This window comes from Podospora pseudopauciseta, chromosome 4 (genome assembly GCF_035222475.1).
Source record: "Podospora pseudopauciseta strain CBS 411.78 chromosome 4, whole genome shotgun sequence".
Lineage (NCBI taxonomy): Eukaryota > Fungi > Ascomycota > Sordariomycetes > Sordariales > Podosporaceae > Podospora > Podospora pseudopauciseta.
Window position 1 is genome coordinate 3,604,978 of NC_085894.1, and position 26,734 is coordinate 3,631,711.

At 52.1% G+C, this 26,734-nt stretch overlaps 9 protein-coding genes and 1 non-coding gene across 10 annotated transcripts; 6 read left to right on the plus strand and 4 right to left on the minus strand.

Moving 5' to 3' along the window:
* Window positions 1-10: 10 nt before the first annotated feature.
* On the plus strand, window positions 11-82 carry QC763_0070870. The gene has a single exon. It is a non-coding gene; the product is annotated as a tRNA-Met (tRNA).
* Window positions 83-163: 81 nt separating this feature from the next.
* Window positions 164-4,519, minus strand: QC763_0070880 (uncharacterized protein; the record flags this gene model as incomplete). The annotated part of the gene is made up of 3 exons (XM_062905976.1): window positions 164-2,860; window positions 2,926-3,246; window positions 3,302-4,519. 3 exons carry the CDS (start codon window positions 4,517-4,519, stop codon window positions 308-310), a joined length of 4,092 nt encoding a protein of 1,363 aa, XP_062766211.1. The 3' UTR covers window positions 164-307.
* Window positions 4,520-5,657: 1,138 nt separating this feature from the next.
* QC763_405550 (uncharacterized protein) lies at window positions 5,658-6,551 on the plus strand (the record flags this gene model as incomplete). The annotated part of the gene is made up of 1 exon (XM_062912197.1): window positions 5,658-6,551. The coding sequence occupies one exon, from the start codon at window positions 5,658-5,660 to the stop codon at window positions 6,549-6,551; it is 894 nt and encodes a 297-aa protein (XP_062766212.1).
* A 259-nt stretch (window positions 6,552-6,810) lies between these two features.
* Window positions 6,811-7,545, minus strand: QC763_405540 (uncharacterized protein; the record flags this gene model as incomplete). Its single annotated transcript, XM_062912196.1, has 1 exon — window positions 6,811-7,545. The coding sequence occupies one exon, from the start codon at window positions 7,543-7,545 to the stop codon at window positions 6,811-6,813; it is 735 nt and encodes a 244-aa protein (XP_062766213.1).
* Window positions 7,546-8,532: 987 nt separating this feature from the next.
* QC763_405530 (uncharacterized protein) lies at window positions 8,533-9,291 on the plus strand (the record flags this gene model as incomplete). The annotated part of the gene is made up of 1 exon (XM_062912195.1): window positions 8,533-9,291. The coding sequence occupies one exon, from the start codon at window positions 8,533-8,535 to the stop codon at window positions 9,289-9,291; it is 759 nt and encodes a 252-aa protein (XP_062766214.1).
* Window positions 9,292-11,692: 2,401 nt separating this feature from the next.
* QC763_0070920 (uncharacterized protein) lies at window positions 11,693-13,224 on the plus strand. Its single transcript, XM_062905977.1, has 2 exons — window positions 11,693-11,972; window positions 12,035-13,224. Exons 1-2 carry the CDS (start codon window positions 11,745-11,747, stop codon window positions 13,181-13,183), a joined length of 1,377 nt encoding a protein of 458 aa, XP_062766215.1. The 5' UTR covers window positions 11,693-11,744; the 3' UTR covers window positions 13,184-13,224.
* Window positions 13,225-16,392: 3,168 nt separating this feature from the next.
* Window positions 16,393-17,215, plus strand: QC763_405503 (uncharacterized protein). Its single transcript, XM_062912194.1, has 2 exons — window positions 16,393-16,804; window positions 16,868-17,215. Exons 1-2 carry the CDS (start codon window positions 16,674-16,676, stop codon window positions 17,124-17,126), a joined length of 390 nt encoding a protein of 129 aa, XP_062766216.1. The 5' UTR covers window positions 16,393-16,673; the 3' UTR covers window positions 17,127-17,215.
* QC763_405500 (uncharacterized protein) lies at window positions 17,169-19,935 on the minus strand. The gene is made up of 3 exons (XM_062912193.1): window positions 18,850-19,935; window positions 17,939-18,772; window positions 17,169-17,867 (listed from the first exon to the last, which is right to left on the minus strand). The coding sequence occupies exons 1-3, from the start codon at window positions 19,049-19,051 to the stop codon at window positions 17,245-17,247; spliced, it is 1,659 nt and encodes a 552-aa protein (XP_062766217.1). The 5' UTR covers window positions 19,052-19,935; the 3' UTR covers window positions 17,169-17,244.
* Window positions 19,936-20,671: 736 nt separating this feature from the next.
* Window positions 20,672-23,363, plus strand: QC763_405490 (uncharacterized protein). Its single transcript, XM_062912192.1, has 5 exons — window positions 20,672-20,692; window positions 20,828-21,749; window positions 21,810-22,179; window positions 22,244-22,361; window positions 22,422-23,363. Exons 2-5 carry the CDS (start codon window positions 21,600-21,602, stop codon window positions 23,065-23,067), a joined length of 1,284 nt encoding a protein of 427 aa, XP_062766218.1. The 5' UTR covers window positions 20,672-20,692; window positions 20,828-21,599; the 3' UTR covers window positions 23,068-23,363.
* A 1,177-nt stretch (window positions 23,364-24,540) lies between these two features.
* On the minus strand, window positions 24,541-25,728 carry QC763_0070960 (uncharacterized protein; the record flags this gene model as incomplete). Its single annotated transcript, XM_062905978.1, has 2 exons — window positions 24,541-25,633; window positions 25,700-25,728. The coding sequence occupies 2 exons, from the start codon at window positions 25,726-25,728 to the stop codon at window positions 24,541-24,543; spliced, it is 1,122 nt and encodes a 373-aa protein (XP_062766219.1).
* Window positions 25,729-26,734: the final 1,006 nt, after the last annotated feature.

Below are 26,734 nucleotides of genomic sequence, written 5' to 3' on the forward strand. Positions count from 1 at the left end.
GAAAATGATCTAGCTGCGACTCGTTTCGATCGAGTGACCTCCGGGTTATGAGCCCGGCGCGCTTCCGCTGCGCCACGCAGCTTGTTTCTGTGGGTGGTTGGTTTGTGGCTTGAATTCTGTCTTGACATTTGCAGGACATCGGGCAGTCGTTGAGACAGTGGTGGTGGGTAATTGTCGCTTTTATTTATTTACAGTGTCTTCTCTTTCAGTTGTTCATACATAGGTAGGTAAGATGCACAGCGATGGCATCCATCCAACTCATTCACCCCCTTTTCTCACCCTCCCGCCACCTCACAGCTTTCCTCTCTCACAGAGCACACATGCCACCCCGAAGATTGCCAATTGTGTCAAGCTTGGGCTTGATGTTACCAAGGCTGTTGTACTCCGTCGAGCTCATCCCCCGCCTCGTGTTGGCCGCACCCCGAAAGCCGCCGCGGCTGAAGCCCATGCCCAACAGCGTGCCGACGACAGTGGTAAATGCGTTGTCCGGGTCCTTGACGACGCTGTACACAGCCACGCCGACTTCGCCGGCAACGCCAATGAGCGTCAGCAGCCCACGCACGCTCGTCGCAATGAGACCGCCTCCGGTAGGTCCGATGAAGGGAATGAAGAATAGGAAACCCATGATCATGTTCAGGATGAATTCTTCCCGCCTCCTCTTCTCGATCTCCTTGGCCTCTTCGACAATCTTGTCCATTTGTGCAACAGCCTCTTCCACGGCAAAGGCCGGCAGCGAGCCAGCGTCGGTAAGGTCAGACATTTCAATGTCGTGCTCAAACTCGGCAAACACCTTCATGTCACGGTAGCGGTTGAGCAGGTCCTGCGCCCCGGGAAGGGCCTCGGTAATGACGTCTTTGGGGTTGCTGAGCCTCACTTTGCCGCTGTCCATGGTGGGGAAGTCGTGGAAATGTATACTGTTCCAGTTGATGCAGTCCCTGACCTTGTCCGCGTCCGAGAACTGGCACCCGTTGGCGAGTGACATCTGGCGTTTGGCAAACCTGATCCAGTCCTTCTCAATGCCCCATGTGTCAAAGATATCCTTGAAGAAGCCGTCCCGGTCCGTCAGCGTGAAAGTGGTGTTGGGGTGTTTACTGTTGAAGCCCGGCTCAGGATCAAATTCGACCCTGGGGCATTTGTCCCTGGGTACCATTTGCTTTCCATTCTTACAGCCAGCAAATCTTTCACACGCGGCTCCACACCACGCGTTGGTACATGTGTCACAGCAGGTAACTGTCTTCATCTCGCCGCACTTGAAGTACTTATCGACCTTGTCGGTGGCCATGAAATTCTTGATCTGCCCGGGGATCTGCTCCTTGACATAGCCCTCCCAAACCGAGAACTTCTTGTCGTAGCCATCATCGATGAGCTTCTGGTACTTCTTGAGCGCGCCGTCGAAAATGGCAACCTGGACATCGACGATGTATTGTTCCAGGCAGTGCGACGGAATAGACCCCTTACGGTCCTCGAGCTGCTTGAGTGTGGTGTACTGCCCTGTGCAAGCAGGGAGCTCCTCGTAGATCAGTTTGTCCTCGGTGTCGTCCGTGATGCTGCCAGACCCATCCATCCACTCTTGAAGGTCTACGGCCCAATCTGTCGTGCCCAAAAAGTTATGCGAGTGGTAGAACTCTGTTCTCTTCGCCTTCATCTCGTCGTCCATCCAGGCCACCCATTCTGTGTCGTCGTACACCATGATGTTGGAGCCTTCTTTTGTGTATCGCTTGTTGACCCTGCCGGAAGCAATGATCTCGTCTAGTTCGGCATTGGCAATGTAGCCGGAAAATGCTGTGCACCGGCCTTTGGCGGCCTGGGAATTGCGGTTATCGCCCGTGAACAGACAGTTCTCACCATCACAGCCGGCCTGGGCCATCTTGAAAGACCGCCCATAGCTCGTCACACCGACCAAGATCTTGTTGGAGGGGGCACCAGCCTTGGTGATCATGGAAAGTGCGTCCTTGGTCTCGGTCTCGTTGACATGGGACCGCAGGCAGCTGCCACTCGGGCAACCGGGAGATGTCCACTTGTTACCAGCATCCCACTGGCCGTGCAAGTCATATGCCATGAAGACGATGTAATCCAGAGCTTCCGCCATTTGCTTGATGGGGAAAGCACGGAGGTACCAGAAGGACGCCGGGGCTGCGAACGAGACCGTCTTGGACGTGCCTACCTCCTGCTTGATGCTGGCCAAGAGTCGGTAGTAGTTAAGACCATTGACCGGATCGTCAGCGGGGATGTCAGGGATGTCAGGGGCTCCTGGGTATTCCCAGTCGAGATCGATGCCATCTAGATTGTGCTCGTTTATAAAGGAGATGATGTTCCGCTTGAACACGTCGCGATTGCGTGGTTGGGCAGCTTCGCGTAGAATATCGAACGTGCCGGGCAAAGCAGAGAAATCCCATCCGCCAAGTGATACAATCTTCTTGACACCCTGGAGCTGCTTGAAGGCCTCAAACTGCTCCTTCACCAGGGGGTCCGTGATCTCAATGCGAAAGTCGCCACGCGTGACGTTGGGGAAGGCAAAGTGAATGTGGGTGTATGTGTCGGTGTCGATCTGGCTGGCATCCATGGTCAAGCACTCGCGGTTGAAGTTCCAGCCCTCAAAGTAGCCAAGCTTGAACCTGGCCGGCGGCGTGGAACCCTTGATGATGTCTCTGCCGCAGTTGCTGACGCACCCTGATTTTCCCGGCGCCGAAGAACCCGGAGCACCCGTCTCTGACTTGGAAATGACACAAAAGTCATCCGTCATGCCGCACTGCCCCCAGATATTACAGCATACGTTGAGGGGGCACGGGTTTAACGTGCTGATGTTGGTCCCTACAGGGGGCCGGACGGTGCCGTTCATGGTCGGTCCGCACATTGCATTCTGAAGCAAAGATATCAGTATCTGGAATGGAGTGAGTGAGTGCTTTCCGGTCTGTGGGTACTTACGGGAACAATAGCAGGCATGGGGGCAGCTCCGTCGCTGACACACATGGTGAAATCGGGGTACAGCAGCTTGCAGCCGTTCCAGCCCCACGTGTTCTTGTTGAAGTTCTCGAGCTCAGTCACGGTGAGCATGTTGCTCGCTGCAATTTTGGCACAGTTGTCGTCTCTTTTGGTTTGGTACACAGCGCAGTAGCCGTCGGCGCCCTTTTTGGGCCTCAAGTCGGGCAACTTCCCCTGACTACAACACACATGTTGACCCTCGGCAAGGGTGGAGCATAGGCTGCTCTGAGGATTGGCCTTGGTAAAGTCATCTCCAGAGATTCCCTACGAGGTCGTTTCATTAGTCTTCGTTTGGCGGTCACAGAGGAAGTGGACTTACACATTTGTTGGCCAGTGAACCACAGTCATCGCCCAACACAACCTGGCGCGTCTTGCACGTGCCGTCCGAGTTTCCGGGAGGAAGGGTACTGGGCAAAGTGCCGCTGCTGCAACAGACTCGCTCGCCTAAAATGAGCGATTGGCAAAGATCTTTTCGGTTGTAGGATACTAGCTGGGTTTGTGAAATCCCGCATCGTCCTGCCACAGCATAGCAACCCTCGCCTGCTTGCACAGTGGTGAACCTGCAGTCGGCCCGCGGGCTGAGTCTCGCAGAGCGGCCGACGAGATCACGAGGACTCGACTGGTGAGAGGTGCTGGTTCCGTTCGAAATGGTGCCGTTCCTGGACAGTTCTTCTACGGGACTCGGAACGCGTAGAGTGACCGTCATCCAGTCCACGCCCACGCCCGCCTGGGAGACACATTTGCCGTCGGCCCATGTCTTGACCACCTCCTGGACAAGTTCGAGATTCTTGGCGCTGCTGGCCACGATGCCGATGCTGTAGTCGGCACCTCGGTTCTTGGCTCCACACAGCTGCACCACAGTAGTTCCCGAGATGGACTTGTCTTGGGCATGCTTGAGGAAAGCATCAAGCACATCTGATGTCACACCATGCTGGTGCACCTCGGCGCCGGCGAAAAGACCGATGAGTGACGTTTGCGAGTAGCCAAAGGCAATGGCATTGTTGGTGCATGACGGCTTTTGAGACGCGAGGTAGCTCTTCACCTGGCGACCAGCGGATAACAGGTGGTTCACCGCGAAGTCGCCAGCCTTGCCGGGGTGGTGAATGTGGACAGAGGTTACTTCCAAGGCCTTGTTGGCGGTTGTGCACAAGGACGCCCGGGTTTCGTCCGGCATGAAGGCGGCCTTCACAGAGCCTGAAGTGTCGTAGTCTGCTGTGCATGCCCTGATGACGGTAGGCGTCTCCTTATCCTCGGCCATTTGGACGACCATGTTTAGCAACATGGTCTCGTTGCAAGATGTCAGTTGAGACACATCTGGAAACAGGTACCACGGGTCCTCGCCCGCCTTACGGCAGGAAATAGGACATGATTGCAGTGCCTCGATAGGCTGCGCTTGTACTGCGGAGAGCCACTTGTCGAGCTCATCTTCCACTTCCCGGGCGTTGACAACGGGATGGAAGAGAGTAGAGGAGGATACGTCGTTTGCCAAGGCCCCGGCTGCCCCTGTGGCTACGAGGGCGCATAGAAACGCCTTCATAATGATACGCGAGACCGGAAACCGATGGGGAGGAATGTCCCGCACTACCTAGAAGACGATGATGATGCAAGACAGGGTGATGAGTGTAATTGGAGTAGAAGAAGAGGGCAATATGGAGATGTTGAGAGATGCCGTGGAGGACACAGACAGGTCCAAGGTCTTGAGCAGCAGATAATGAAATATGAAGACAAGTGCAACGGTGAGTGACAACCTGGAAGCTGACCGCAGTCAACAACTTCGAGCTAGTAACAGCCCCGAGTTTGTGGACACTCGAGAAGTGCCCCAGTCCCATGTCAAGGAGGGTTGCGAGCACTCACACGAGCGATGGGTCGACTGTATCATTCCGATAGCATCGCCACATTTACCCCAGCTCTTTAGGCATCGCTTGTTAAGTTGTTTCCCACGTTCATATTGTACGTAGGTTGGACTTAGGATGCCAGTTGCTCGTAGGTACACACATGTAACTGTCCCACGTTTCATTCCTGATGGATTTCGGCAAGGCGCAATTCGTTAAATGTCATATCCACCGATCATTTCATGCACCTGTGAAAAAGGAGCTATCAGCGCCAAGACGTGGCCATGCAGCAAGGTACTGGGTAAGGTCGCATTATGGGGACCCTTCGACTGGGTTGGGCTTTGTGTTGGTGCGCTGACCGTTACATTTCCGTGCTGCAAGGACAGATTCACCGACGGATATGCCTTCACGTATGTTGGCAGACCGTCTGTTGGTTGTTGTAATGACATACTGCAACATGAGACGGGAAAGCCCAGGTTCATGATAGAGGGCGGGGTGCCTAGCTTAGGCTTTTTCCAGATGTGAGAACAACACCTGGACAGGGATGGAATCCAAGATGTCAAAGTTCGATGAGTATGGTACCTAGGTACGGTGTACTTCCAGATATTCAACCCAGATAAAATTCCTGGTCATTCAGAGATCGACAAGGCAAGCCAGCCGTGAAGGAACCTGCGTACCTGGGTATCTATTAGAACCTGTCTCTGTTTGTCCCTGATTAAAACCTCGCGCACTTGCCCCTGAGGTTTTTCTTCGCCTTCCGGCTCTTGAGACCGTGCCAAAGTATCTCCATTTCGTCTTCTTCTATTTCCCCATTCAACAACACCACCACGACAAGCCTACATCATGAAGATCCCTTTTGCCCTTACTCTTGCCTTCTTCATCACGTCTGTGTGGGCAGGGGGGTACCAAAACTGCCTCGAGAGGGTTTGGCTGTTTCAGGCCTATCTCATCGATCAACAGAATCCCGAGGCAGACCGCCAGATTGGTTATCAATGCAGCAATTGGAACAACTACCAATCTAAATGTATAGGCAATTGGGTGCCTTGCCGGGGGAGACAGGGACGCCGCCAGTGCAACTTTGACGATTTCCAGCTCTTTTTGGGCAACCTGCGGCCGGGAATGGCCGGCGTGACACAGGCTGCTACAAGGGCGGACGGCTCTCTGGACGTTGAGAGGACTGCGACCAACTGTCTCTGGACTTGGAGAGACCATGGGCGGCCCCCTTACAACTTCAGGGGATACAAGGCGGTCAAGCATGGACGCAATAATCACAACGACTTCATCTACCGGATCGGCCAGATCACGAACGACAACTACAACAAGCCAGCCGTGAGAGCGGCCGCCGGTGCGCAAGCCTTCCGCAACGTCGACGACACGCTGTCCAAGATCACCACAGCTCGTGTTGCAGACCACGGCCGTCACTTGATCCCCGCTGCCCGCAACGCTCTCCCCGGTGTTACGATCTGGGAAAAGAACTTTGGCCCGAGTCCGTACTATCGCGACGGCTATGTACCACCCGCCGGCGTCGATCCAGACGAGAGGCAGTGGAAGACGGTCGACTGGGAGGGTACCATCAACAGCCCCAATAACCCTTCCGACACCCGCACTCGCGTCCGGAACTGGCTTAATACTTATTATCGGGGTGATGCTGCCAATATTAATGCCCGAGACCACTGGCAAGTACTCAGATCGTACAAGAATATCAGCGACCGGACAAACCGTTGCCGAAGGCGTTAGGTGCTTTACTACTTCTTCAAGTCCATTCACCTGGTCATATCATCGTTTTTATGGCAGGAGTTGGATTTGATGCGGGGAAAAGATTTGGATGGGAGTCTTCTTCAAGACAGTTTGCTTTCGCTTCTCATTAGCATATGCATGTAAATAAAAACATCAGGTACTGATGGCCTAGAAGGGGATTCTTCGTCTCAAACTGTTAACGTTTCATCAGTCAGGTATAACTCGTCATTTTACGTCTCATCTACATGGAACTCTCCCCTCACTCCGTCCTGTCAAATTCCTCGCACTCTCCATCCATCATGGCATCCAAATCAACGCTGTTCATCACCTTGCCCCCCATCTCTTCAGGATCGACAAAGTATACATTCTCAGGCCCGCAAGGAAAGTAAATGTCATTCGTAACCCCATAACCCGCCAGCACACCGTCCAGACAGACCAGATGAACCTCGGCGAGGTTGCGAAACTTCCTGAACAATTTCGACTCGGTGTAGGAGAAATACTCGCTAGAGAGCTCCCTCTCCAGTCGCAGCCGTCGGACCTGGTGAGCAACAGCACGAAAGTCGTGGAGATCCGTCGCCCCAACCGACATCACGTCGATGCCAAAGTTGAACCAGACATAGCGGTTCCGCTCGCCCTGCGGGTCGTCCTCGGGCACGGGGTCGAACCCGTCGGTAGCGGTGGTCATGATCTCGGAGAAGGCTTTTTGGTATCCACCGTTGGGGTACTTGCTCAGGTGCTCACGGGCTTCACTGCAAGCGTGCAGTTGAGCCGGCGCCTGGGTGTGGGAACGAAGGTGGCGCACTGGTGGCAGACGTTTCTTCATCCATGCGTCCGTCCACGAGTCTGGATCGGTGACCTTGACGGTCCTCGGGTCATGGTGGACCACGCGCACCTCGACGATGCGGGGTTCGACGCTCAGCTCCCAGATACGAGACCGGAGCACGGATGGCAGACGGGGGAAGGGGTGGAACGTCGCAACGGTGGCGGTGGTCATGATTGTGGTCGTCCAGTGTGTGGAAGCCGACTTCATGGATTCCGTCGGTAAGCGTTGGGCTAGACCTCGGGCTGACTTGAATTAAATGAAGGGAACAGGGGCCGACGGAGGAAGCGAACGAAAGTTGGTTGGGACTACTAAGTGAGAAAATAGGCCTGTTCTGTTGGTGATATCAGACTGAAGTCGACCGAGGAAGAACATCAACCATTTACCTGTCGGGGAACGGCTACCTAGCTTGACAGTCAATGCCAAGCATGTAGACATATGCGCCAATACAACGCAACGTGATGATGGAGGCTCTTGGGGATGCATTGGGGGAGTGTGGTCGTACTTGGTAGGCAGATTTAGCAACAAGCAGTTGGACAGAAAAGTCCTCAGTGTCGATGCAAAAGTCACCTTCCTAAATTGTGTCTCATTGGATCCATCAGACGAAGATCCAAGCCCTGCCCTTTCATACAAGGGACGGGAACTTTTTAGACTTAAATTTTTTCTTATCTTTGTTGGTTGTCCCGATGTTACATACCGTAGGGCTGCGCCCCTGCCAAGTCCGCCCCTCCATTCGGTTGGTACCGGCTCGCTACCTCGCTAGAGTGGCAAGGCTCGGGGCTGTCTTTTTTCTTCCATTGCCTACTAGATGCTATGGATTCCTGGCTGAGACTATCGTTCCATTTGACAGTAAGGTAAGTGGTATCAGCGAGCCTGTTGGTAGCTTCACTGGGATACTTCGTCGTGACAATGATGCTGGCCCCGACTCGGTACCTGTGTGTACCTTAGGTTACCTAGTTCGGGAGCCGGGGGTAAGCTGGAGACATCAACAACCTACCAGCCCTCCACTCAATAGAGAGGTCTGCGTTCACATTGAACGTTGCTCAAGTTGTTTTTGACCGGCTCAGCTCTCCCTCCTGGCGTCAGGTTCTGGTGTTCTTGCGCCTGCACCACTCCATCTATCTTTTCGGTCAACTTCACTTCGTCATCTTCGTCAACATCATGAAGACCTCTTGGTTGTTGTCTTTCATTGGGCTGTCGCTTCTCGCACGCAGAGCGAGATGCACCGACTACCCTCTACTTCCATACGACCCAGAAACCACCTCTGACTGTGCCGACTGGTTCAACAATGACGATGGCCGGTCTTGCAAGTGGGTGCGCGACTACTTCGAGGCTACTCCAGAGGAGTTCAGTCGTTGGAATCCATCTGTCGGCCTCAACTGCGAGCCGTGGTACGAATGGAATTCGTACTGCGTCATCACATGGACCAAGATCAACAGCACCCTGCCGGCTACGAGCAAAACCACAACTACGAGCAGCTTGACCACCACCGCGCCCATTCTAGGGCCCTCGCCGACAGCCTGGACTGACATGGGCTGCTATGTCGAGGATCCGGAGCTTCCCATTCTTGACGTCAACTTCAACCCCAACGGAGACTCGTCTCTGAGCGTTCCCAAGTGCTGGCAGACGTGCTATCGCCGTTTTTACGATTATGCCGGCGTTCAAAACGGCAACCAGTGCTGGTGCGGCTCCTATGTCGGCGGCGAGTGGGCTGCCAACCAGACCAGCTGCAACTCGCCCTGCACAGGCAATCCCAGTACCTTTTGCGGCGGTCCTGGATTCATTCGGATTTACAAGGCCGAGAAAAACGTGCCTTCTGTCACCACAACTTCAACCGCCGGCACTGTCAGTTCCACGAGCACATCTACTTCTGGCGCGAAGCGTAACTTAGATGCTGTCAAAAACATGGGTATATTTTAGACGCGAGGTACTCAGTTGATTGATACGGCTTCACGACGGATAATAGGCAAAATGTTGAGGTTTGGGGTGACTTGTCCAGGTACTCTGCTATCATGTATCTTAGGTTTAGATATCTTAGCTAGCGCTTTTCTTGGGTACATAGCAATTCGAAGACCAGGATTGACATGACCAGGCATCATTTGCGAATCTGCCGCTTTGTGTCATGTTCGCCAGGTTGCTGGAAGACGCTCATGGACCGACACGGGGAAAAGTCTCCACCCCTTGCCATTGATGTCTCCGGTTTGCGCGCCTATTGTGTCCCTTCACCGTTCTTCCCAACAGCACCGAATGGAACACCGAACATGTCTTGGCACCCGACAGGCTCCAACATAGGAAGTCTTTTGGTTATCCTGAACCTCGGTCGTCTGAGCCCTCCCTAGACATAGTGTGGCACAGCACATGGAATATAGCACTATACCTTTCCCCCGCGAGTGGAATGTAACATTAGATGTGATGCATTAGGCGGTGCGCTGCGCCACCTGAACATGCGGGACTCATTTGGTAATCTCGGCCCGCAACAGGCAAGTCTACATTTCCAGGCTCCAGCCATGTGATTGTAACTCCGGACGGTAAGTTTCCTACCCCTACCCTGGCTATAACTTTTGCCTTGATGGTTGTTGGGTCAGCGCAACACTGAGGACTGAGCTTCGCCTCCACATACCTTACACTTTATTGATGAGACTCGCTTCCAAGATTGCTACCTTATAGGCCCAAATCTCCTTGGCACCCTCCTCACAGAATAATTGGCACCGCAAATAAAGAACCCCATCTTAAACTGTGAACCATGCCTCAAAAGTAAAGTAATAGGCCGTGAAACTATCTGTTAAGGCTTATCAAGGATCTAGGAAGACCTATAACCTATCTTAAAGGGGTACAACTATCTTTGAAAAAAGTTATAACTATACACCCTCCCTTTTTGTTAACTGTGCATCCCCAGCTAGATTAGCGTTCTATATGGCTCCTGGAATGTAAACTTTAAGATTAAATATTTACTTCCAGGCTATATTGCTTAGTCACTTACGTTTTAGTAAGTAAACTTACGCTTTACGAGTTTAAATTATTATTATAATTATGATTTTACTTTTGAAATTTATTATTAACGAATTTTTTTTAAAAAAAATACGCGTAAATATAATAAAACCGTAAGCAGAAAAATTGTATTTTTACCTTATTATTTTAATACAAAGTTTATAGTTTTATGTGCTCTGTGGAAATTATAACTGTGTGAGCTTACAGCTACCCGCACCCACGGTAAAGCCGGTGGCCGATTTTGCCCTATTTTGTGTGGCCGTAAGCACGTTTTTGGCAAAACGCAGCGAAATCTTTAACACATCTGCGTGTGACGAACTCCTATCCAGAACCTCTGAAAAAGATACTAGTTAAAGGCACTTCTGAATAATCCTAGTTTGGTATAGCTAAACAGTGTATAACAATGGCTTGTCCTAATTACAATAGTCTAGATACCAATGATTGTGACTTATATTGCATACTGCGGAACTGTCTATCTACACCAGCTAGTTCCTCCGTATATATAGACCTTGGAACCGTAGACCTGACTTACAGACGGCCCTCCGTCCACTCCTGATTGGCCGATACTGGACCGTGGACCGTGAGCCCCACTGTGGACCCCGGTCCCCATATTATTGGTCCGTTCTGTTCACCGTGAGCCCCACTCGATTGCCTGGTCCAGTCCTGATTGGTTCTTTATAGCTCCATTGTCTTCCAAAACCGTGATAAGAATGGATTAAAAACGTAGTATTTATATATAAAACTAATAGTTTAGTAATCGGAAAAGTATATTAAACGCGCCCTATAAGGTACGGAACGATAAAGTAGACGGTACGGTATGTGTCTCTTTTAATAATATAATGTAGATTCAACCCTTTTTGAGTGCCAATTATTTTGTGGTGAGAGTGCTTAGGTCTCTGCATCGGGTAAACTCGACAGCAGAGACGCAAATCTAATGAATTAATTGCCACCAAGAAGCTAGGGTCATCGAATACTTTGTGAACGGCCGAGAAAAGCTACGAGGTGGTACTGTTACTCCACTACAAAGTATCGTACCTATCTACCAGTGTTCCGTCCTGATACAACGATGCTGGCCCCATGTGAACCTGCATGGGTCTTGTGTCCAACTGCCCAACCTAAATGCAATGCAGGTACGGCTTCGCAAGGATCACACATCCACTGCTACAGTAAACAGATCTTGGCTTTTAGCAAGGCTCGAGGCCCTTGCAGCGGTCAGGCTGACCAGGCTTACGCTGTAGTTAGTCTCTCGCCAATACAACCATTCCTGTTCCGCCAGCCTATATAGCAAGTCAGATCCCTCTTCAATCTGGACTCGAAGACTGGTTCACCAGGCTTACGCTTTAATCCGAGTCCCTCCGGTCGCCATCCATCCATTGCAGATCACCATGTTGTCCTCAACATCTACCCTTGTCCTCCTTGGTGGTCTTTTCTCGGCTGTGGCCGCTGGAAAACCTGCCTCCGTGGTAAAGGCTCGCGACGGCCTCACGCCGTCGCTTCCCTATGACCCAAACACGACAAGCCAGTGTTTTTGGTGGGCTGATATCACCTCAGCCACCACCTGCGACACCATTGTCAGGGACAACTACATCACTCTGGAAGAACTGAGGCGCTGGGTAAGAAATCTGCAGTTCTAGCTAGACCAAATCTGACCGGAGTCACTTACCATATCCTTTAGAACCCATCACTTGCTAGCACCTCAGGCTGTACCTTGCAGGTCGGAAGGTCGTACTGCGTTGAGGCCATTGATGACTCGGAGCCTTCGCCAGGACCCTCGTCAACCTCAACCTCGAGCACAACGAGCGTGTCCTCCGCCTTGACTTCCAGTTCCAGCACTGTCGTTGTGACCACCTCCACTTCCTCTTCATCTACTGTCGCTCCCCCAGTAACAACCACGAAGCCCGGAAATGGTATCACCACGCCTACCCCCACTCAGGCCACCATTGTTGACAACTGTGACGCTTTCCACTTTGTCACGGCCGGCCAGACCTGCGAGGTGGTTGCTTCGCTCTACCGGATCTCTCAGGATCAGTTCAAAGCGTGGAACCCCAGCGTGGGTGCTTCTTGCACTGGACTGTGGGCTAATGCTTACGCTTGTGTATCCATCATCGGCCATGAGCCGTCGCCCACCACACCCGGCAACGGCATCACCACCCCTACCCCAACTCAGGCCACCATTGTCAACAACTGCGATGAGTTCTATTTCGTCGTGAGCGGTGACACTTGCGAGAGTGTAGCAGCAAAGCACGGCATCACTCAGGCTCAGTTCCTCAGCTGGAACCCAAGCGTAGGCTCAACCTGCACTGGACTCTGGGGCAACGCCTACGCCTGCGTCTCCATCATCGGCCACACCCCTACCAAGCCTACCACCACCACTAGCGCCGGCAATGGCATCGCCACCCCTACCCCTATCCAACCCAACATGGTAAAGAACTGCGATCTTTTCTACAAGGTCAAGTCGGGAGACACCTGTGCCGCTATCGCCGCGTCAAAGGGAATCACCGTGGCCCAGTTTACCTCTTGGAATCCCTATGTTGGGTCTGGCTGCACTCTCTTGTGGTTGGATTATTATGTTTGCATCTCCATTGTTGGACACACCCCCACGCCTGTCAACCCGGGCAATGGTATTCAGACGCCTACCCCGTATCAGGATGGAATGACTAGCTCGTGCAAGACCTTCCACTTTGTCCAGTCTGGCCAGACTTGCCAGACCATCACTCAGCGCTACGGGATTACTCAGGCAAACTTTGTGAGGTGGAATCCGGCTGTTAGGAACGACTGCACTGGCATGTGGGCCAATGCCTATGTCTGTGTTGCTGTTTTGTAGATAGGGGGTCGACGTGGAGATGCGTTGGGGATAGGGGCTGGCTCAATCTGGGGAATAGATCTCTTGTAACACAGTTAGGTGGATATCCAAAGGTCCTCATGTAATTATTTTTGAACAATCGAACTGTGAAAGACAAGGGTCCAAAAGGAGCCAGCCAGCGGCCATAATACTGAGAAGCACTGTGGCCAACGATGTGATTTGAGACCTGTTTGTGAGATATCGAGGACTAACATGAGGAGGGTGATGGCTGAATATATACAGGATGCCCCTGAATACCTCAGAGACACAGTATGATCTGGGGGCAATGACCCTGCTTTCCAACACACGCAACCTTTCGGTACAGACTACTCCTACTATTTAGTATCGAATCACCCTGTTTCGTTGCCTGCGACAGCCGTCCTTCGAATGACCTGCACGCTTTCCGAGCTGCATAAGACCCGTGTAACCCTCCCGACCTTGCCCTTGTTAGCTGCTCTGATTCGACCGACGGAATAGTTGAGTTGTCATTGCGTGCAGTACTCTGCACTCCGCCACAGCAGGCAGCCCAGAGTCAGTGGCACTGGGAACCCCCGCTCTTTTCTTCCCGACAACCCCGTTAGATTCGAAGACTGTCTTCTGCATCTATCATCTCGCATCGGCTCTTGCTAAAGATTTCAAGCTACCCACTTTACCTTGCATCATCGCGCACTTTCTTTGGCATCATGGCCGACGCACTGGCCGTTAGGGGCCTGGCCGCTAGCATTGTTTCACTCGGTATTCAGGTTGGTGGCGGCATCATCAAGCATCTCGATATGATCAAAGGACGGGATGAAATATCGGTACGCGAATTTTATGGACGCCATGGTTGATGGAAACATGAATCTCTAACCCAATTTGTTAGCCTGTATTCGGCGGCTTGTTGACAGTCTTACGGAGAACTTGCGAATTCTCGAAGCGTGCTCGATATTCCTTCAACCAAGCTACCCGGTTCCAACAACGGCCTTGATGCGTAATCTCAAGAATGTTGCGGCAGAGCTGAATTCTTTCTTTGAAGGAGCGTCTTGCCCATTTCACTGCGCAGGGCCAATCATCGATTCGTGACAGCAACCATGATCTTGGCAATCGTATTCAGGATTCCCATTGTCAACAGGCCGCAAATCACCTCCAAGTCACAGACCAACTGCTTGCCATTCAGAATTCGCAACACGTTTATGCCGATACCTTCGATGCTCTCAAGTCTCAAGCGACATTGCATCACATCGAGCTCATCGAGAACAGTCAAGCCACAGCGCAGAGGCAAATCGAACTCGGGATTCAACTTCTTAACGAAGTCAGTCAACTGAGAGAGATCACTCGGAATTTCATGAAGGACCATGACAGCGGTGGTGTTAAGAAGGGCAAGAATGTATGGTGATCTGCTTGCATGCGTGACAGGGTGGAGACAACTGACCTCAACACCTAGGCTACACTCCATCTTGCAGCCGACACTACCATCTACCGACTTCTCTCGCAACCTAACGCCTTGAGAAACCATCTGTGATTCGAGTTTTCCTTCTATAAAAACACACAATCAAGTCTCGGACGGTGTGACTTCGCATGGATCAACGTCAAACAGCCCAGGGTTTGAAGAACTCGTAAGCTCACTGTTAGCCGCAAGCTTGGAGTGCTAGTGTCGCCCGCGTACGCGGCGCATGCGAAAGGACTGGCAGTTTAGCCATTTTGGCTCTTTGTTCAAAATCATCGACGTTGAAGAGTCGCACTTTCGAGGTTGTTCCTTTAACAAATCATCACTTCTTACAACACGGGAACGGCAAGTAGGTATCAGATTCACAGGCTTAAGACGACTTTGCCGAAATGCCATACAGATGTCAGTTACCTTGGCCTATGGAGCTGGTGGCTACAGTAATGGGAAGGCAGCCTCGACTTGATTCCCCATGGTGGACGCCAGGATTGCACCAGCTTGGAGGATAGTGGGAGTATTGGCGTCTTTGGCAGCGCATTTGCTCGAACCTCGGATGCGGTCTGAAACGACTTTAATGTGGTGGAAAGACTTTGCCGCATTAGCATTTGCTAAGATATTGTGGTTGTTTCGCACAAACGCAGCATCACCTTTGGACGTGAATGAGAATAACCAGTCGTTGATTTGTGAACTCCTTGATAGCGTAAGTTTACATTTTCTTTACGTACGTGCGGGCCACAATGCAGACACTTTGCAATATGGTGTTAGCTCACATTCACTTTTGTTTACCTAGATCGCTTGGGAATTCGTAAGTGGTTGGAATTCTCGAAAAGAAGGCGTCAATCTTGAAGTTGCCCCTTCTTTAATTTGCTTCATCAAATCGTTACTCGACTCTGGAATCCCCCTAACAAGGTACCTATATTCACCAACTATCAAAACCACAGGACCATCGATCAATCGCGTTTTGACTAACATACATCCCAAAAGGTCGCCGCTGGGTTCTTTCATCAACCATTTCAATTCTTCCTGCACTCTTATATTCTCAGAGATGCAAAACAGAATGTTAGAGCTTTCTATCTACTCACTTGACCAACGACGATCTACTGTGAATATGTGAGCCATGAAGAAGGTTACCAAAGCCCATGTTCAAGGGCCTCCGGATACCAATAGGTACCTAAGTAGGTAACTCAGTGTGATACGCGGTAACTTTCCCGAACATTCCGCAGTACGTAATAGAGACTCTTCTAGTTGGTCTTGGGTTGTTTCCCTAGCATTCGCTTCCCAAAGATCCTGCAGCAGGCATTCCATTCTATGCAACATGACAGATCTTGGCCTTGAGAATTTTGCCCCACGCTCTGCCTCGATCTCGAAACTAAACGTAACAAGTGCAAAAAGCTCGCGATGATAGCCACGTGTAGAAAGCAATACTACAATACCCTCTAGCTTCAACCACAGTTCTGGTATACACTCCCAAAAATTCCTGGGTTGGCACTCGCGAACAATTTTCGAGCAATGCTAACAAGGCAACTTGGAAACAATGATCGATGCTGCTCTGTGGCTTAATTCATGTATTCACTTGTCTTAAACAGTTTTGTGACCGGTTGGGTCAGCCACCCGGCAACAACAATCAATGACCAGGAAACAACAGTCAAAAACTTGGATGCAACCCTAAGGTACCTTTACCTTACCCACTGTATGTATATATTCGGCTCCGGTACATTTTGGATACCATAAATGTATTCTTGGCTATCCATCTAGACCTGACAGCCACCCACCATGTAACTTGAGGAAGTCGATAGCCTCACTTCCAGCTGTACACATGATGCCATCTTCTCTTTGGCCTCCTTGGCTTGTTACATAGCCAACTTCAACACCACATTATGTCTGGCCATGGGCATCTGAATTGTCTGACTCAATACCGACTTCGGAGAAAGAACCAAGCGAAGATAAATACCTGGCAAATAGCCATCACCTTCAGCTGCCAAGTCATCCCTCAGTATCCTTCATCATCTCTCTCCATCCTGTCCCAAAAGGCAACCTTCAGCCACAACCATGAAGCTCACCACCCTCGTCCTCCTCGCCACCGGCGCTCTCGCCCTTCCCAACCCTATCCCTGCCCGTGAGGCCGCTCCTGAGGTCGTCAACATCACCGAGCGCGACATCGAGCCCCGCGCTGCATACTGGTGCGCACCTTTTCCTATCCTCTCCTCTTTTCCACCCCAATCAACTAACCATACATCTTCAAGGACTTGGACCCCCTACAACGGCGCGTCCTCCTGCACCGGCACCCCCACAGCAGGCGGCGTGGTGGGCTACTCCAGCTCCCCCTGTCGCAACCAATACGGTGCCATCTCCCGCGTCAAGATCACGTCCGACTTCTGCACCGTCACCGCCTACAACAGCCCCAACTGCCCCAGCCGCGAGTTCGGTACCACCTACGGCTATGGCACCAACATTTGCGCTGGCGGAGTGGCATATCAGAGCTTCAAGGTCAACTGCGTTTGAGAGATAGATATATGGCAAACCATAATGATAGCACATGATAGGTGGAACGTTCATATCCAACTCGAATACCCAACTATTTACCATTCGTATATGTAATGCTCGTGCCAACCTCCTCCCCTTAATCACTCCTAGGCCTCAACCTACAATTAACCCCCTTCGTCCTGTAAAACCACCGACTGCTATACCACCAAATCTCATTCGGGTCCTCCAGCTCAATGTCAAACGTCGACAGCAACGTAGGCACAAGCTTGTACACCTCCATCATACTCAAGTTCCTCCCAAGGCAGATCCTAGACCCACCACCAAATTGAAGCATGGCTTGATTCCACAGCTGCATCCTTTCCTTGTACTGCTCGTCATTCTCCCCATCCCGCTGCAGCCACCGGTCAGGGTAAAAGTCATCGGCGTTCTCACCAAAGACCTTCTTGTTACGACCGACAATGTAAGGGTTCATACCGACCATTTGGCCACCTGGGACGACAGAGCCATCAGGGAGGACGAGGCCACCTTCGGGGACGATGCGCTCCATGATCATGGAAACAGCAGGGTGGTAACGGAGCGTTTCGTTGACAACGGCATCCAAGTAGGGGAGGGCACGGGCTTTGCTGTGGGCCGCGGGTTCGAAGGCCCTGAAGACAGAGCGGACTTCGGATTCGAGCTTTTTCCACACACGCTGGTCCTTGAGGGTGTAGTAGAAGAGGGCGCGCAGGGTGATGGCTGTGGTGTCGGCACCGGCGATCACTGTGGGGTAGATCGTGTTAGCATCGAATTTCAAGGCAAGGTACATGACATGGGAGCGAGTGGAGACATACAGTTCAAAAGAAGATAACCAATAATCTTGCCCTCGTCAACGATCTCTGGGTGGGTCGACTTGGACTCGATAAAATACTGCAGGAAATCGGGCTTCTCGGGGTTGAAAACCTTGTCCTCGCCCTTGAGACGGGCCGTCATCTTCTGGATGGCAATGTTGGTCACGTTGGAGATGTTGGGTGGGCCGAGAGGGTAGATGGGGTTCTTGTCGAGGATGTAGTCGGTCCAGGGCATTTGGCCGCAGAGAGCCAGATAGTCGATGGACTGGTCGGCAACAGCGAGGGTGCCATCAAAGTCGTAGCCCTTTTCCATATAGCCGAACTTGGTGCTGAAGGTGACGATGCCGAGGAAATCCCAGGCATCTGAGCGTGTTAGAGTATGTTCATAGCCAGGAAGGTGATGGCGGGGTCCAGACTCACAGTATCCTAGCCAGTCGCCAAAGTTGCAGACCTTCCTGGGCTCAACAAAACGTTTCTTGAGGTGTTGGAGCAAGTCGGCCACCACCTTGTCCATGTGTGCCTCCATAGCCAGCACGGCCGGGACCGAGTAGTGGCGCACAACAGGTCTCTTCAGTCTGGCATGCTCGACATTGTTGGTCTCGCTAAACATGTGGTAGGTGATCTTGCCATCGATGATGGAGCTGCTGTTTTTGTAGAAGTCGGACTTGACCCATTTGCCATCGGTGTTGTAGATGGTGCGAGAAAGCTCAGGGAAGTCAAGGTCCAGGAGATTGGGTCCTATCCTGACAATGGGGCCGTATTTCTCATGTAACTTCTTCATTGTCTGGGCATACTCGGCCCCGTAGACCTTGGATAACCGCCACAGATTTGTCCATCCTGGTCAAGACATGTCAGCTGTCATTCTGATGGGAACAATGACGTGCATTTGCTTGTGCTTGAGGGAGCCGACAGACCTGCTAGAAATGGCCCGGGATATTTCTTCAACGGTGAGGTCTGGTAGGCGACAAAGAACCACAAAAAGCAAGCGATGGAAGGGGCAACCACCAGAAGGGTCAGCTTGCTGCTTTGAGCAGCGGTGAGGACAGTGTTCCAATCCCAGTCCAGCGTTGCGCCGGTTGGCACGGGGCCGCTGGCTGATGACGAAGCTGAAGCCATGGTTCCTCCCTGTTCGAAAATGTCTCGAGAGAAGAGGGTGAGGGAGAGACGGGGAGGCCGGTAGCGAGTTTTGTGACCGGGCAGCCGTGGGCTCGGGGATGTTATGAAGGTTCATCAGGGAGACAGCATTCGGATGCGGGGATCCCAACAGGAACTGGCCATCTTCTTGGCCTCCCCCCAATTTGTGCTCTAGTGTATTAAAGTATTGGATGGGTGGATGGGTGGATGGATGGATGGTGTTGCAATGCAGCCCGACTCCAGTTTGGAAAGGTCGACCTGCTGGAATCATTGATCGTCGTCGGGAAGTGTGGCCGAGGTGGATGGATATCATCTGCAGTTGGACGCACTGTGTGGCGTTGGGCAACCCTGCCCCGGTTAGTTGTTGATTTAAACTGTCAGCGGCTGCTAAGCAACGGCCCCACAAGCCGACCAACGGCGGGATCCAATCCCCGGGCCTTGGTTGATAATAAACTTTCTTTTTCCAGCTGTGCCAGTATAATTCGGGGAAGGCTCCCCTCTCGCCGAGCTATGGGGGTGGCGGAAGCGAAAAGACCAGCCCAAAAGAGACTCCCCTTTCAGGGCTTAGTGTTCCATAGCGGATTGGCACTGTGGCCTGTATGGATAGCCATCCCAATATCTCGTGTTTCTGATGTGTCGAGGAAAATGCCGATCCGATGGTGCTTTTGTGTACAGATACCTCGTGAAGAAATGGAGACGATATGGCCCAAATGTTATGATGAGATACTGTGAAACAGAAGGCCATAACATGACATTCATCATCCCACGTGGAAAGAACGTCAGAACCATAGATCCGGGTACTGCGGGGGAGATAACTTAAACAGCACACATCAAATTGGGAACATGTGCTTCCCCTCGGAAATCCATTGGCCGAATCTGAAATGTCTCGGCCGGTTGTCGGAAGGAGGAAAGGGGCCCAAGAGACTGAGAGAGGGTTTTACTCTCGCTTTCATCTCCCAGCCGTGCCACCGTTCTTTTTTTTTTCTCCGACACGGCATTTTCACCCACCACCCATGTGCCGCGCCGCCAGACTGCTGCGGTACCGTAGCATCGTAGCATCTGTCTCTTGCAGGTCGGCACTGTGCTTTATGCGTCCATATCTTCACCACCTATTGTCTCTGATGCGGGCTGGATCATGGATGTCATGTCGTTTGAGTCCGCCATCCGGTCTGGACCTCACAATCCCACTAGTCTCGTAATGTCTATGATCATCGTGCCAATAAAAACAAAGCAGATACGGAGTATTGCGCTATCAGCTCGGGGTGCATTGGTGGCTTTCGTGGGAGCTTACCGTTGGCCCGGACGATCCGTTCCTGGACCCGGCCGGGTGCTCTGCCGGGATGGGGCCTGTCGTGCAATCTGTCATGACAATGGAACGTCGTTGTCTGAGCGCAATCCCCAGACGGAAGAAGACGAGCAAGTCAGTATGAAATTGGAGACGATCAATGCACCGCTATTCACATGAAGATGCTCAGGTTTAGGTTTTTCATTGGGCCTACAGGATCGATAGGTCTATTCGCAGGAAGGAGCATGAACCTCACTCACCGACATTTGATGGTTCTTCAGTGGCGGTGGGAGCAATGTCCGACATCCTGGCCTGCAGAAACGTAAACCAATGATTTAGTTAGTCACCATTCGTGCTTCTGCAACGACTTTCTTTTTCACCTGCACCAGAATAATGCCAGAAGACTCCAGGGGGTCAAGCCACGTACTGGTCACTCGTGGGGGGTCTGACTGGCCGCTGACAGTCTCTTCAAGCCACAGGCCAAGCTTGGCGACCTCATGCGTTTGGCAGGATACAGAGAGCACCACGTTGACCTTCAGGCACGGGATTGATGGTCTGGACCCTGAAAATGGTGCCATTTTCAAAGGCTCAGCACCCTCTCCACTAGTTCCACTATGCCTGGGGTTGGTTGTCTTTGCGAGTTCGTCGACAGTAGGTACAGATGATGCTGAAGGTCGATTCTTCTACGGATATGAGGAAGGCCGTAGTGGACCACAGCACTCTCCCCAGAACGATCAGGCGTCACGCAAGTCAAGACAGGTTCGCTCGGAACCCAACCCCGGTGCCAAACCCTTGGTATTCGCATTTCAAACCCCCCTGCCAGTGCAACACGCCCAAGTTGATCGACACCGAATTCGAGAGCAAAAGCAACACGAGCAAGCCGGAGAGGACACGGCCTGCATGTTTCGAAACTCGCAAAGAGTTCCTCCGCCGCCCGCCTGCTTCTTGAACCTCTCTTCTGTGAGGCTGATCCCCCCCTTTCTGGCCGTTGAGCCATATGTAAACCTAACCTAATCTTCAGACATTGCGTGCCTGGGTTTGGGGGTCCAATGGTGGCGTTCGGTGTCTTTATTTCTTTCCCTTCGCATGCGACACTCGTGGGCGCTTGGATGAGGTTCTATTAACCCGGGCACTCCTCCCGCGTTTTGTCACAACTGGTCTCGACTCGTTAGAGATTTGTTACTCGTCTTTGTTCAGTTTCCTCGCTCCTTGAATCTGACATTGTCTCCCATTCCATTAGTTGCGATGACGCTCAAAGGTGACGCCGTGTGGGCGTTGGGGGTGATGTGGTTTTTGTGTACCCTGGTGTTCTTGCTGATGTGCCTCCGACTGTACACCCGCATCGTCTGCTTGTCGTCTTATGGACTTGACGACCACATCTACATTGTGGCCTTTGTAAGTGGACTTTCTGATCGTGTGGAATGATAGACACAGACTAACAACTCCACTACTTAGATCTTTCTCCTCATCTTCACCATCTTTACCCACCTCTCGGGAACCGTGGGCTTTGGGCAGACGATGGAGGAAATCGGCGACATGGAACTAGTAGTGAAAGCCACTTTGTACGAGTGTATCGGTCAAGGCTTTGCCATCGTCGGTATGGCCATCGCCAAGGCGTCTCTGGGTACTTTCTTGCTCCGTCTCGTCACTGTGAGGTGGCACAGAATCGCCATTTGGTCAGCCCTGGGGCTCGTGAGCGGCGCCTCCATCGCCCAAGTTCTGTGCTTCTGGCTCTCATGCGTTCCCGTCAACTACGTCTACGACCGCCGCATCGAGGGGGGCTACTGCCCCATCGACACAAGGCCGACTTCTTACCTTCTCTGCAGTATGTCTTGACCACTTGAACTGATGTGGTAGAGCAAAATGTTGACCTGTGCACCTACCTTTAGCTTCCACCATCGTCGTCGACTTCTTTTTCGCTCTCTTTCCCTGGTTAATCGTCATGCCCCTACAAATGCCCAAACGCGAAAAGTTCACCATCGCCGGTAGCATGAGTCTCGGCTTGATGTAAGTTTACCCCTCACCCAGAGCACCTGGCTCGGAGTCCTCTGACCTTTCTGTTCTCAGTGCTGCCGCAGCTGGCATCGTTCGCACCTTCGAAGTCGAAGGCCTCTACACAGCCTCGTACCTCAAGGACTCCGTCGGTCTCATCGTCTGGTCCTCCGCCGAGATGGCCATTACCCTCATCTGCATCGGCATTCCCGTCTGTCGTCCCCTCTACAAGCGCGCCTTCCGACGTCTCCTCGGCGAGAGCAACAGCGGCTACCACAAGCAATCCGGCGGCAAGGACGGTCAAGGGTCCTCTCACGCTCTGCAAACCATCGGCGGTGGCGTTCTGGGCTCCGACGGCAAACCGATCTCAAAGAAACTTGCGCAATCGCAGCAGGTATCTGCCAATAAGGATGGTCGCACCACGGTTACAGGGCAGAATGAGAGCACAGATAATATCAGCTTTACGGATGTCAAGTTGGGCGTTGATGGGCCATTTACACGGACGACGGTGGGGAGGGGATGTGACGGGAGTGTAGGCAACGGGAACAGCTCTGATGAGGAGATCCTCAATGAGTACAGGCGGAGTCAGATGGATGACCACAACGGGCGCGTGATGAGGGTGGATGTTGAGCAGGGAAGGGTGCAGCATGGGGAGCACAGTCAGGCGCACAATCACAACGGTATCATGATTACAGAAACCTACCGAGTGGAAAGGTCCTGACTGGAGATGAAAATGTCAGGGGAGAGAGAAGCACGGTCGTGGGTTGACGTGTGAGGCAGTCCGTCAACCTGCAGTGGGATGGCACAGGGGAAAAGGGCATGGGATATTCGGTCGTTACTTGAGGCATTATAGAGAGTTTGGAGTTTGGTAATATCGGGCGCATGATACATACCTCACCTGCATGGCTCTGGGGTTGTATGATTTAAACACACACGTAAACAGTACATATGGGAGACGCACTATTCCTCTCGTTGTCTCTTCCGTCTTCCTGATGCTTGTGGAAGGGCCCTCCAACATTACAAAGAGTACGCCGTCCCTTTCTAGTCCATCCTCAAGGGCGTCACGAACCAGAAAACCGCCCGCACTCATCTTCATGTCAATCCCATCACACGAGCAACCATCACGACTCAAGACACAAGTTGAACCCCGCCGTCAACACTCACTTTACCATTGTTTACTCGACAACATGGCGATACTTGACCTCATTTACCTCTTGGTATTTTACGCATCTTGTGTATGGGTCATCGTCTACATTTTCCGCCAAGCCATGAAGTCCGAAGTAGCTCACGATCGGGGAACCGAAGAGATTCGGAAGGGTCACGCCGAATGGGCTGCCAAACGTGAGCAAAGAATTCATGCATAACTGCCCGGTTGAGCCATGTCCTAACGTGAGCGCAGAGAGAAAATAGACATTCGAGGGATCGATGGAGTGACTGGATGGTCGCAGAGGTATTCATGGACCGAGGAGGAGAACGGAGAGATCCTCACATAACAATTTCGTGGGATGATGAGTTCTAAGGATCCGCAGCAAGCTCGCTGGGTTGATCGGGCACCTTTTTCTTGACAAACGGAAGACAGTAAATACCAAGGACAGCCTTTGTGAGACATAAGCCTATCATCAGCAGACCAAATCGGGTACGAGTGGCCTTCATTTCGACATGATCCCCCTTGTCATACTTGCACCCCTCGGATGGTTGACTGCCGTTGCCATCGAGTACTCTTTTTTGTACCTTCCGTAAGGTTCATTAGCAAGAGAGACGGGTTAACTGCATGGCCCAATCATCTGAAGTAAGAGGTGAGCGCGCTACAGAGTACGTAGAGCCTAAAATAACCATCGTAGAATTGGACTTTTTGAAAGTGGAATGATTGATGCTCGGGGCAGCACGGATAAAGTCTCCTTGTATGATCAAACACTTTCTGATTTGAATCAAGAAACAAGTCATGCTGTATAGGTACTTTCTTGGTGCATATCTGTGAGGCTGTGCATAGTTGTGAAGCTATGCATATCTATGAGCTTATGCGCATCCTGTGTATGGTGTGCACTACTATGTGGTGACATAAATAGATGCTGTCGAATTGCATACTGTCATAACTTTGTGAATACGCTGCTGCATAATACTTATGAATATCATCCACCACCTTTTCTTTTGCCTAACCATTCTCTCTTGTCCTTGCGTGAGGCTAACCCGTCTCTCATTCGATTGTAATGCGCTCATACCCTTGACCTCGAGATCTCTCTCGTGAGTTACCAGTCTCGACGGGAGCAGCACCCTTCCCCCGTCTCAGAAACCTCAGTACGCGAGATGCTTCTTCATCAGTCCTTGGGTCGGTCCACATACGGCGTTTGCGACTCTTGCTTCTGTCGGTGGGTGTTTCCTGCATAACCCCGGAAATCTCATCCGCAGCGATTGTCTTTCCATTTACCTTGGTTTTCTTTTCCGTAGTTTTTGAGGCACCGACCACTGTGTCCTGGTCAGAGTCATACTCCGGCCGGCCGCTGTTGTCAAACATATCTTCTAGGTTCTTCCCGCTAGGTTTATGTCGAGATGGCAGTGGTGTCGGCATCGACTCTTCAGCCATGGCTTCGAGGTCACTGGCAGGCATCACGCGCGGCTGGTCTTGTCTCTCAGCACCCCCACCAATCCGGAGCGCAGACACCGTTTGAACCATCTTATCCACCAAATTCTTCAAGTTCATCGCCCCCAGCGTCTTCCCCTCCCCCTCCCCAGCCTCCCCCCGTTTTTCCACCCCCATATCCCTCCCCTTCACCGCCCCCGTCGATCCCACAGATGAACTCCTCCCCCTCCCCGTAGAGTCAAAGCTCCTCACACTCCCCGCCGGGCTCACCCCCCTCCCCCGTCTACTTCTGCTCCTCCTCCTCACCTCCCTCTCCTCCTCCCTACTCCTCCACCCATATCGACTCCTCCTCACAGTCCTGACCCCCGCAAACTCCATATTCTCCTCACATCGCCCGCTGATACAAGCATCACACAGCCGTGAGGATATAAACGCCTCCCTTTCATACGTCACTTGGTGGCCAGCAGGACACAGCCCGCCCATGTCGAGCACATCGCCGGGGTTGAAGCCTCGGGAGTGGAGGTAGTCGTCGCAGAACTTGTAGGCGGCGCAGTGCTGGCTGTAGACGATGCTGTGGGAGCTTTTGGACAGGTGGGCTTTCAGAGGGTTGGTGGTGGGGCGGCGGGTGAAGGTGTAGTTGAAGTCGGGGGGGTGGATGTCGAATTGGAGGTAGAAGGAGGTTGAAGGGGCGTGGAAGATGCAGGGGCACCTGGGGAGGAAGTCAGCGGGCGATGGAGAGGAGAAGGAGAGGAAGTGGGGTAGGTGGCATCCATACCAAAAGTCGTAAATGGTTCCTTGACACATTTTGAGGGTAGTTGTGATGAGTGGGTGATGGACGTCTCTAAGGAAATGGGAGTCGCTCGTGATGTGAATGGAAGGGTCGGAAAGGGTCGAGGATACCGGCCACAACGTGAAGAGATCGAGGGCAAGTCGATTGTTGAAGGTCTAGAAGGTAAAGTGCCTAATTTTTGCGGCTCGTAAAGCATCAACGTTGGGACTGAGGATGTTTTTGAAGCTGTGAGATCCATCTGAGCGGCTTCAGGATGTGCGTAGAAGAAAAAAAGTCGCGGAAAGTCGCCATTCAAGTAAGATGTTGAGATTGTTGGTCGAAAGTTGCTGTTGACCAGGAGTGCGAGCGGTAGGCTTTTCGCGTCGTTCGATTCCAGTCGCCAAAGCATCTGCGACGAAGGCACTCGACGCTCTGCAGCTCAATGCCTGACGCGAAGGACAACTTGAGCAACTGATTCCAATGTCGCTAGGCCAAGTGACGCGGAGTCTCTCCTGCGTAGGTCATCGGGGCAGCGCGCGCGTCACAGGTGAATTCACTGTTTCCGCCAGGTTCTGACGAATAAGGCAGCAATCGCATTAGTTGCGGCTTTGCAACGCGACTTGAGTACTGCTTGTCCAAGAAGTGAAAACTCTGTCTTGATTTCTCTTGGATGCGGGTCTATGATATCTGAGTTTGATGGTATGCTTTCAAATTGCGTTTGAGCTTACACCCCTATGGGGATATGGCTGGCATGGGAGGCGTGGGAGGCGTGGGAGGCGTGGGAGGCTTTTGTAGAACGCCATGTGGTCAAGCCCTCGTAATCTTTTCCTGGACTCTAGTACGGTGTTCATGGTTTGATCAATACCTATCCACAAACCTCAGCAACGCAGTGAGTCACACGATGATTCCCCTGCTGTTCAAACAAGATGGGGACAGTCTTGGTTATACACACACACAATACGCTTTCACGATAGCAGTACGGAGCTGGAACCTTTACTTCATCATATCATTTTTCGATTGTCTGATAAAAGCTAAGCGAAA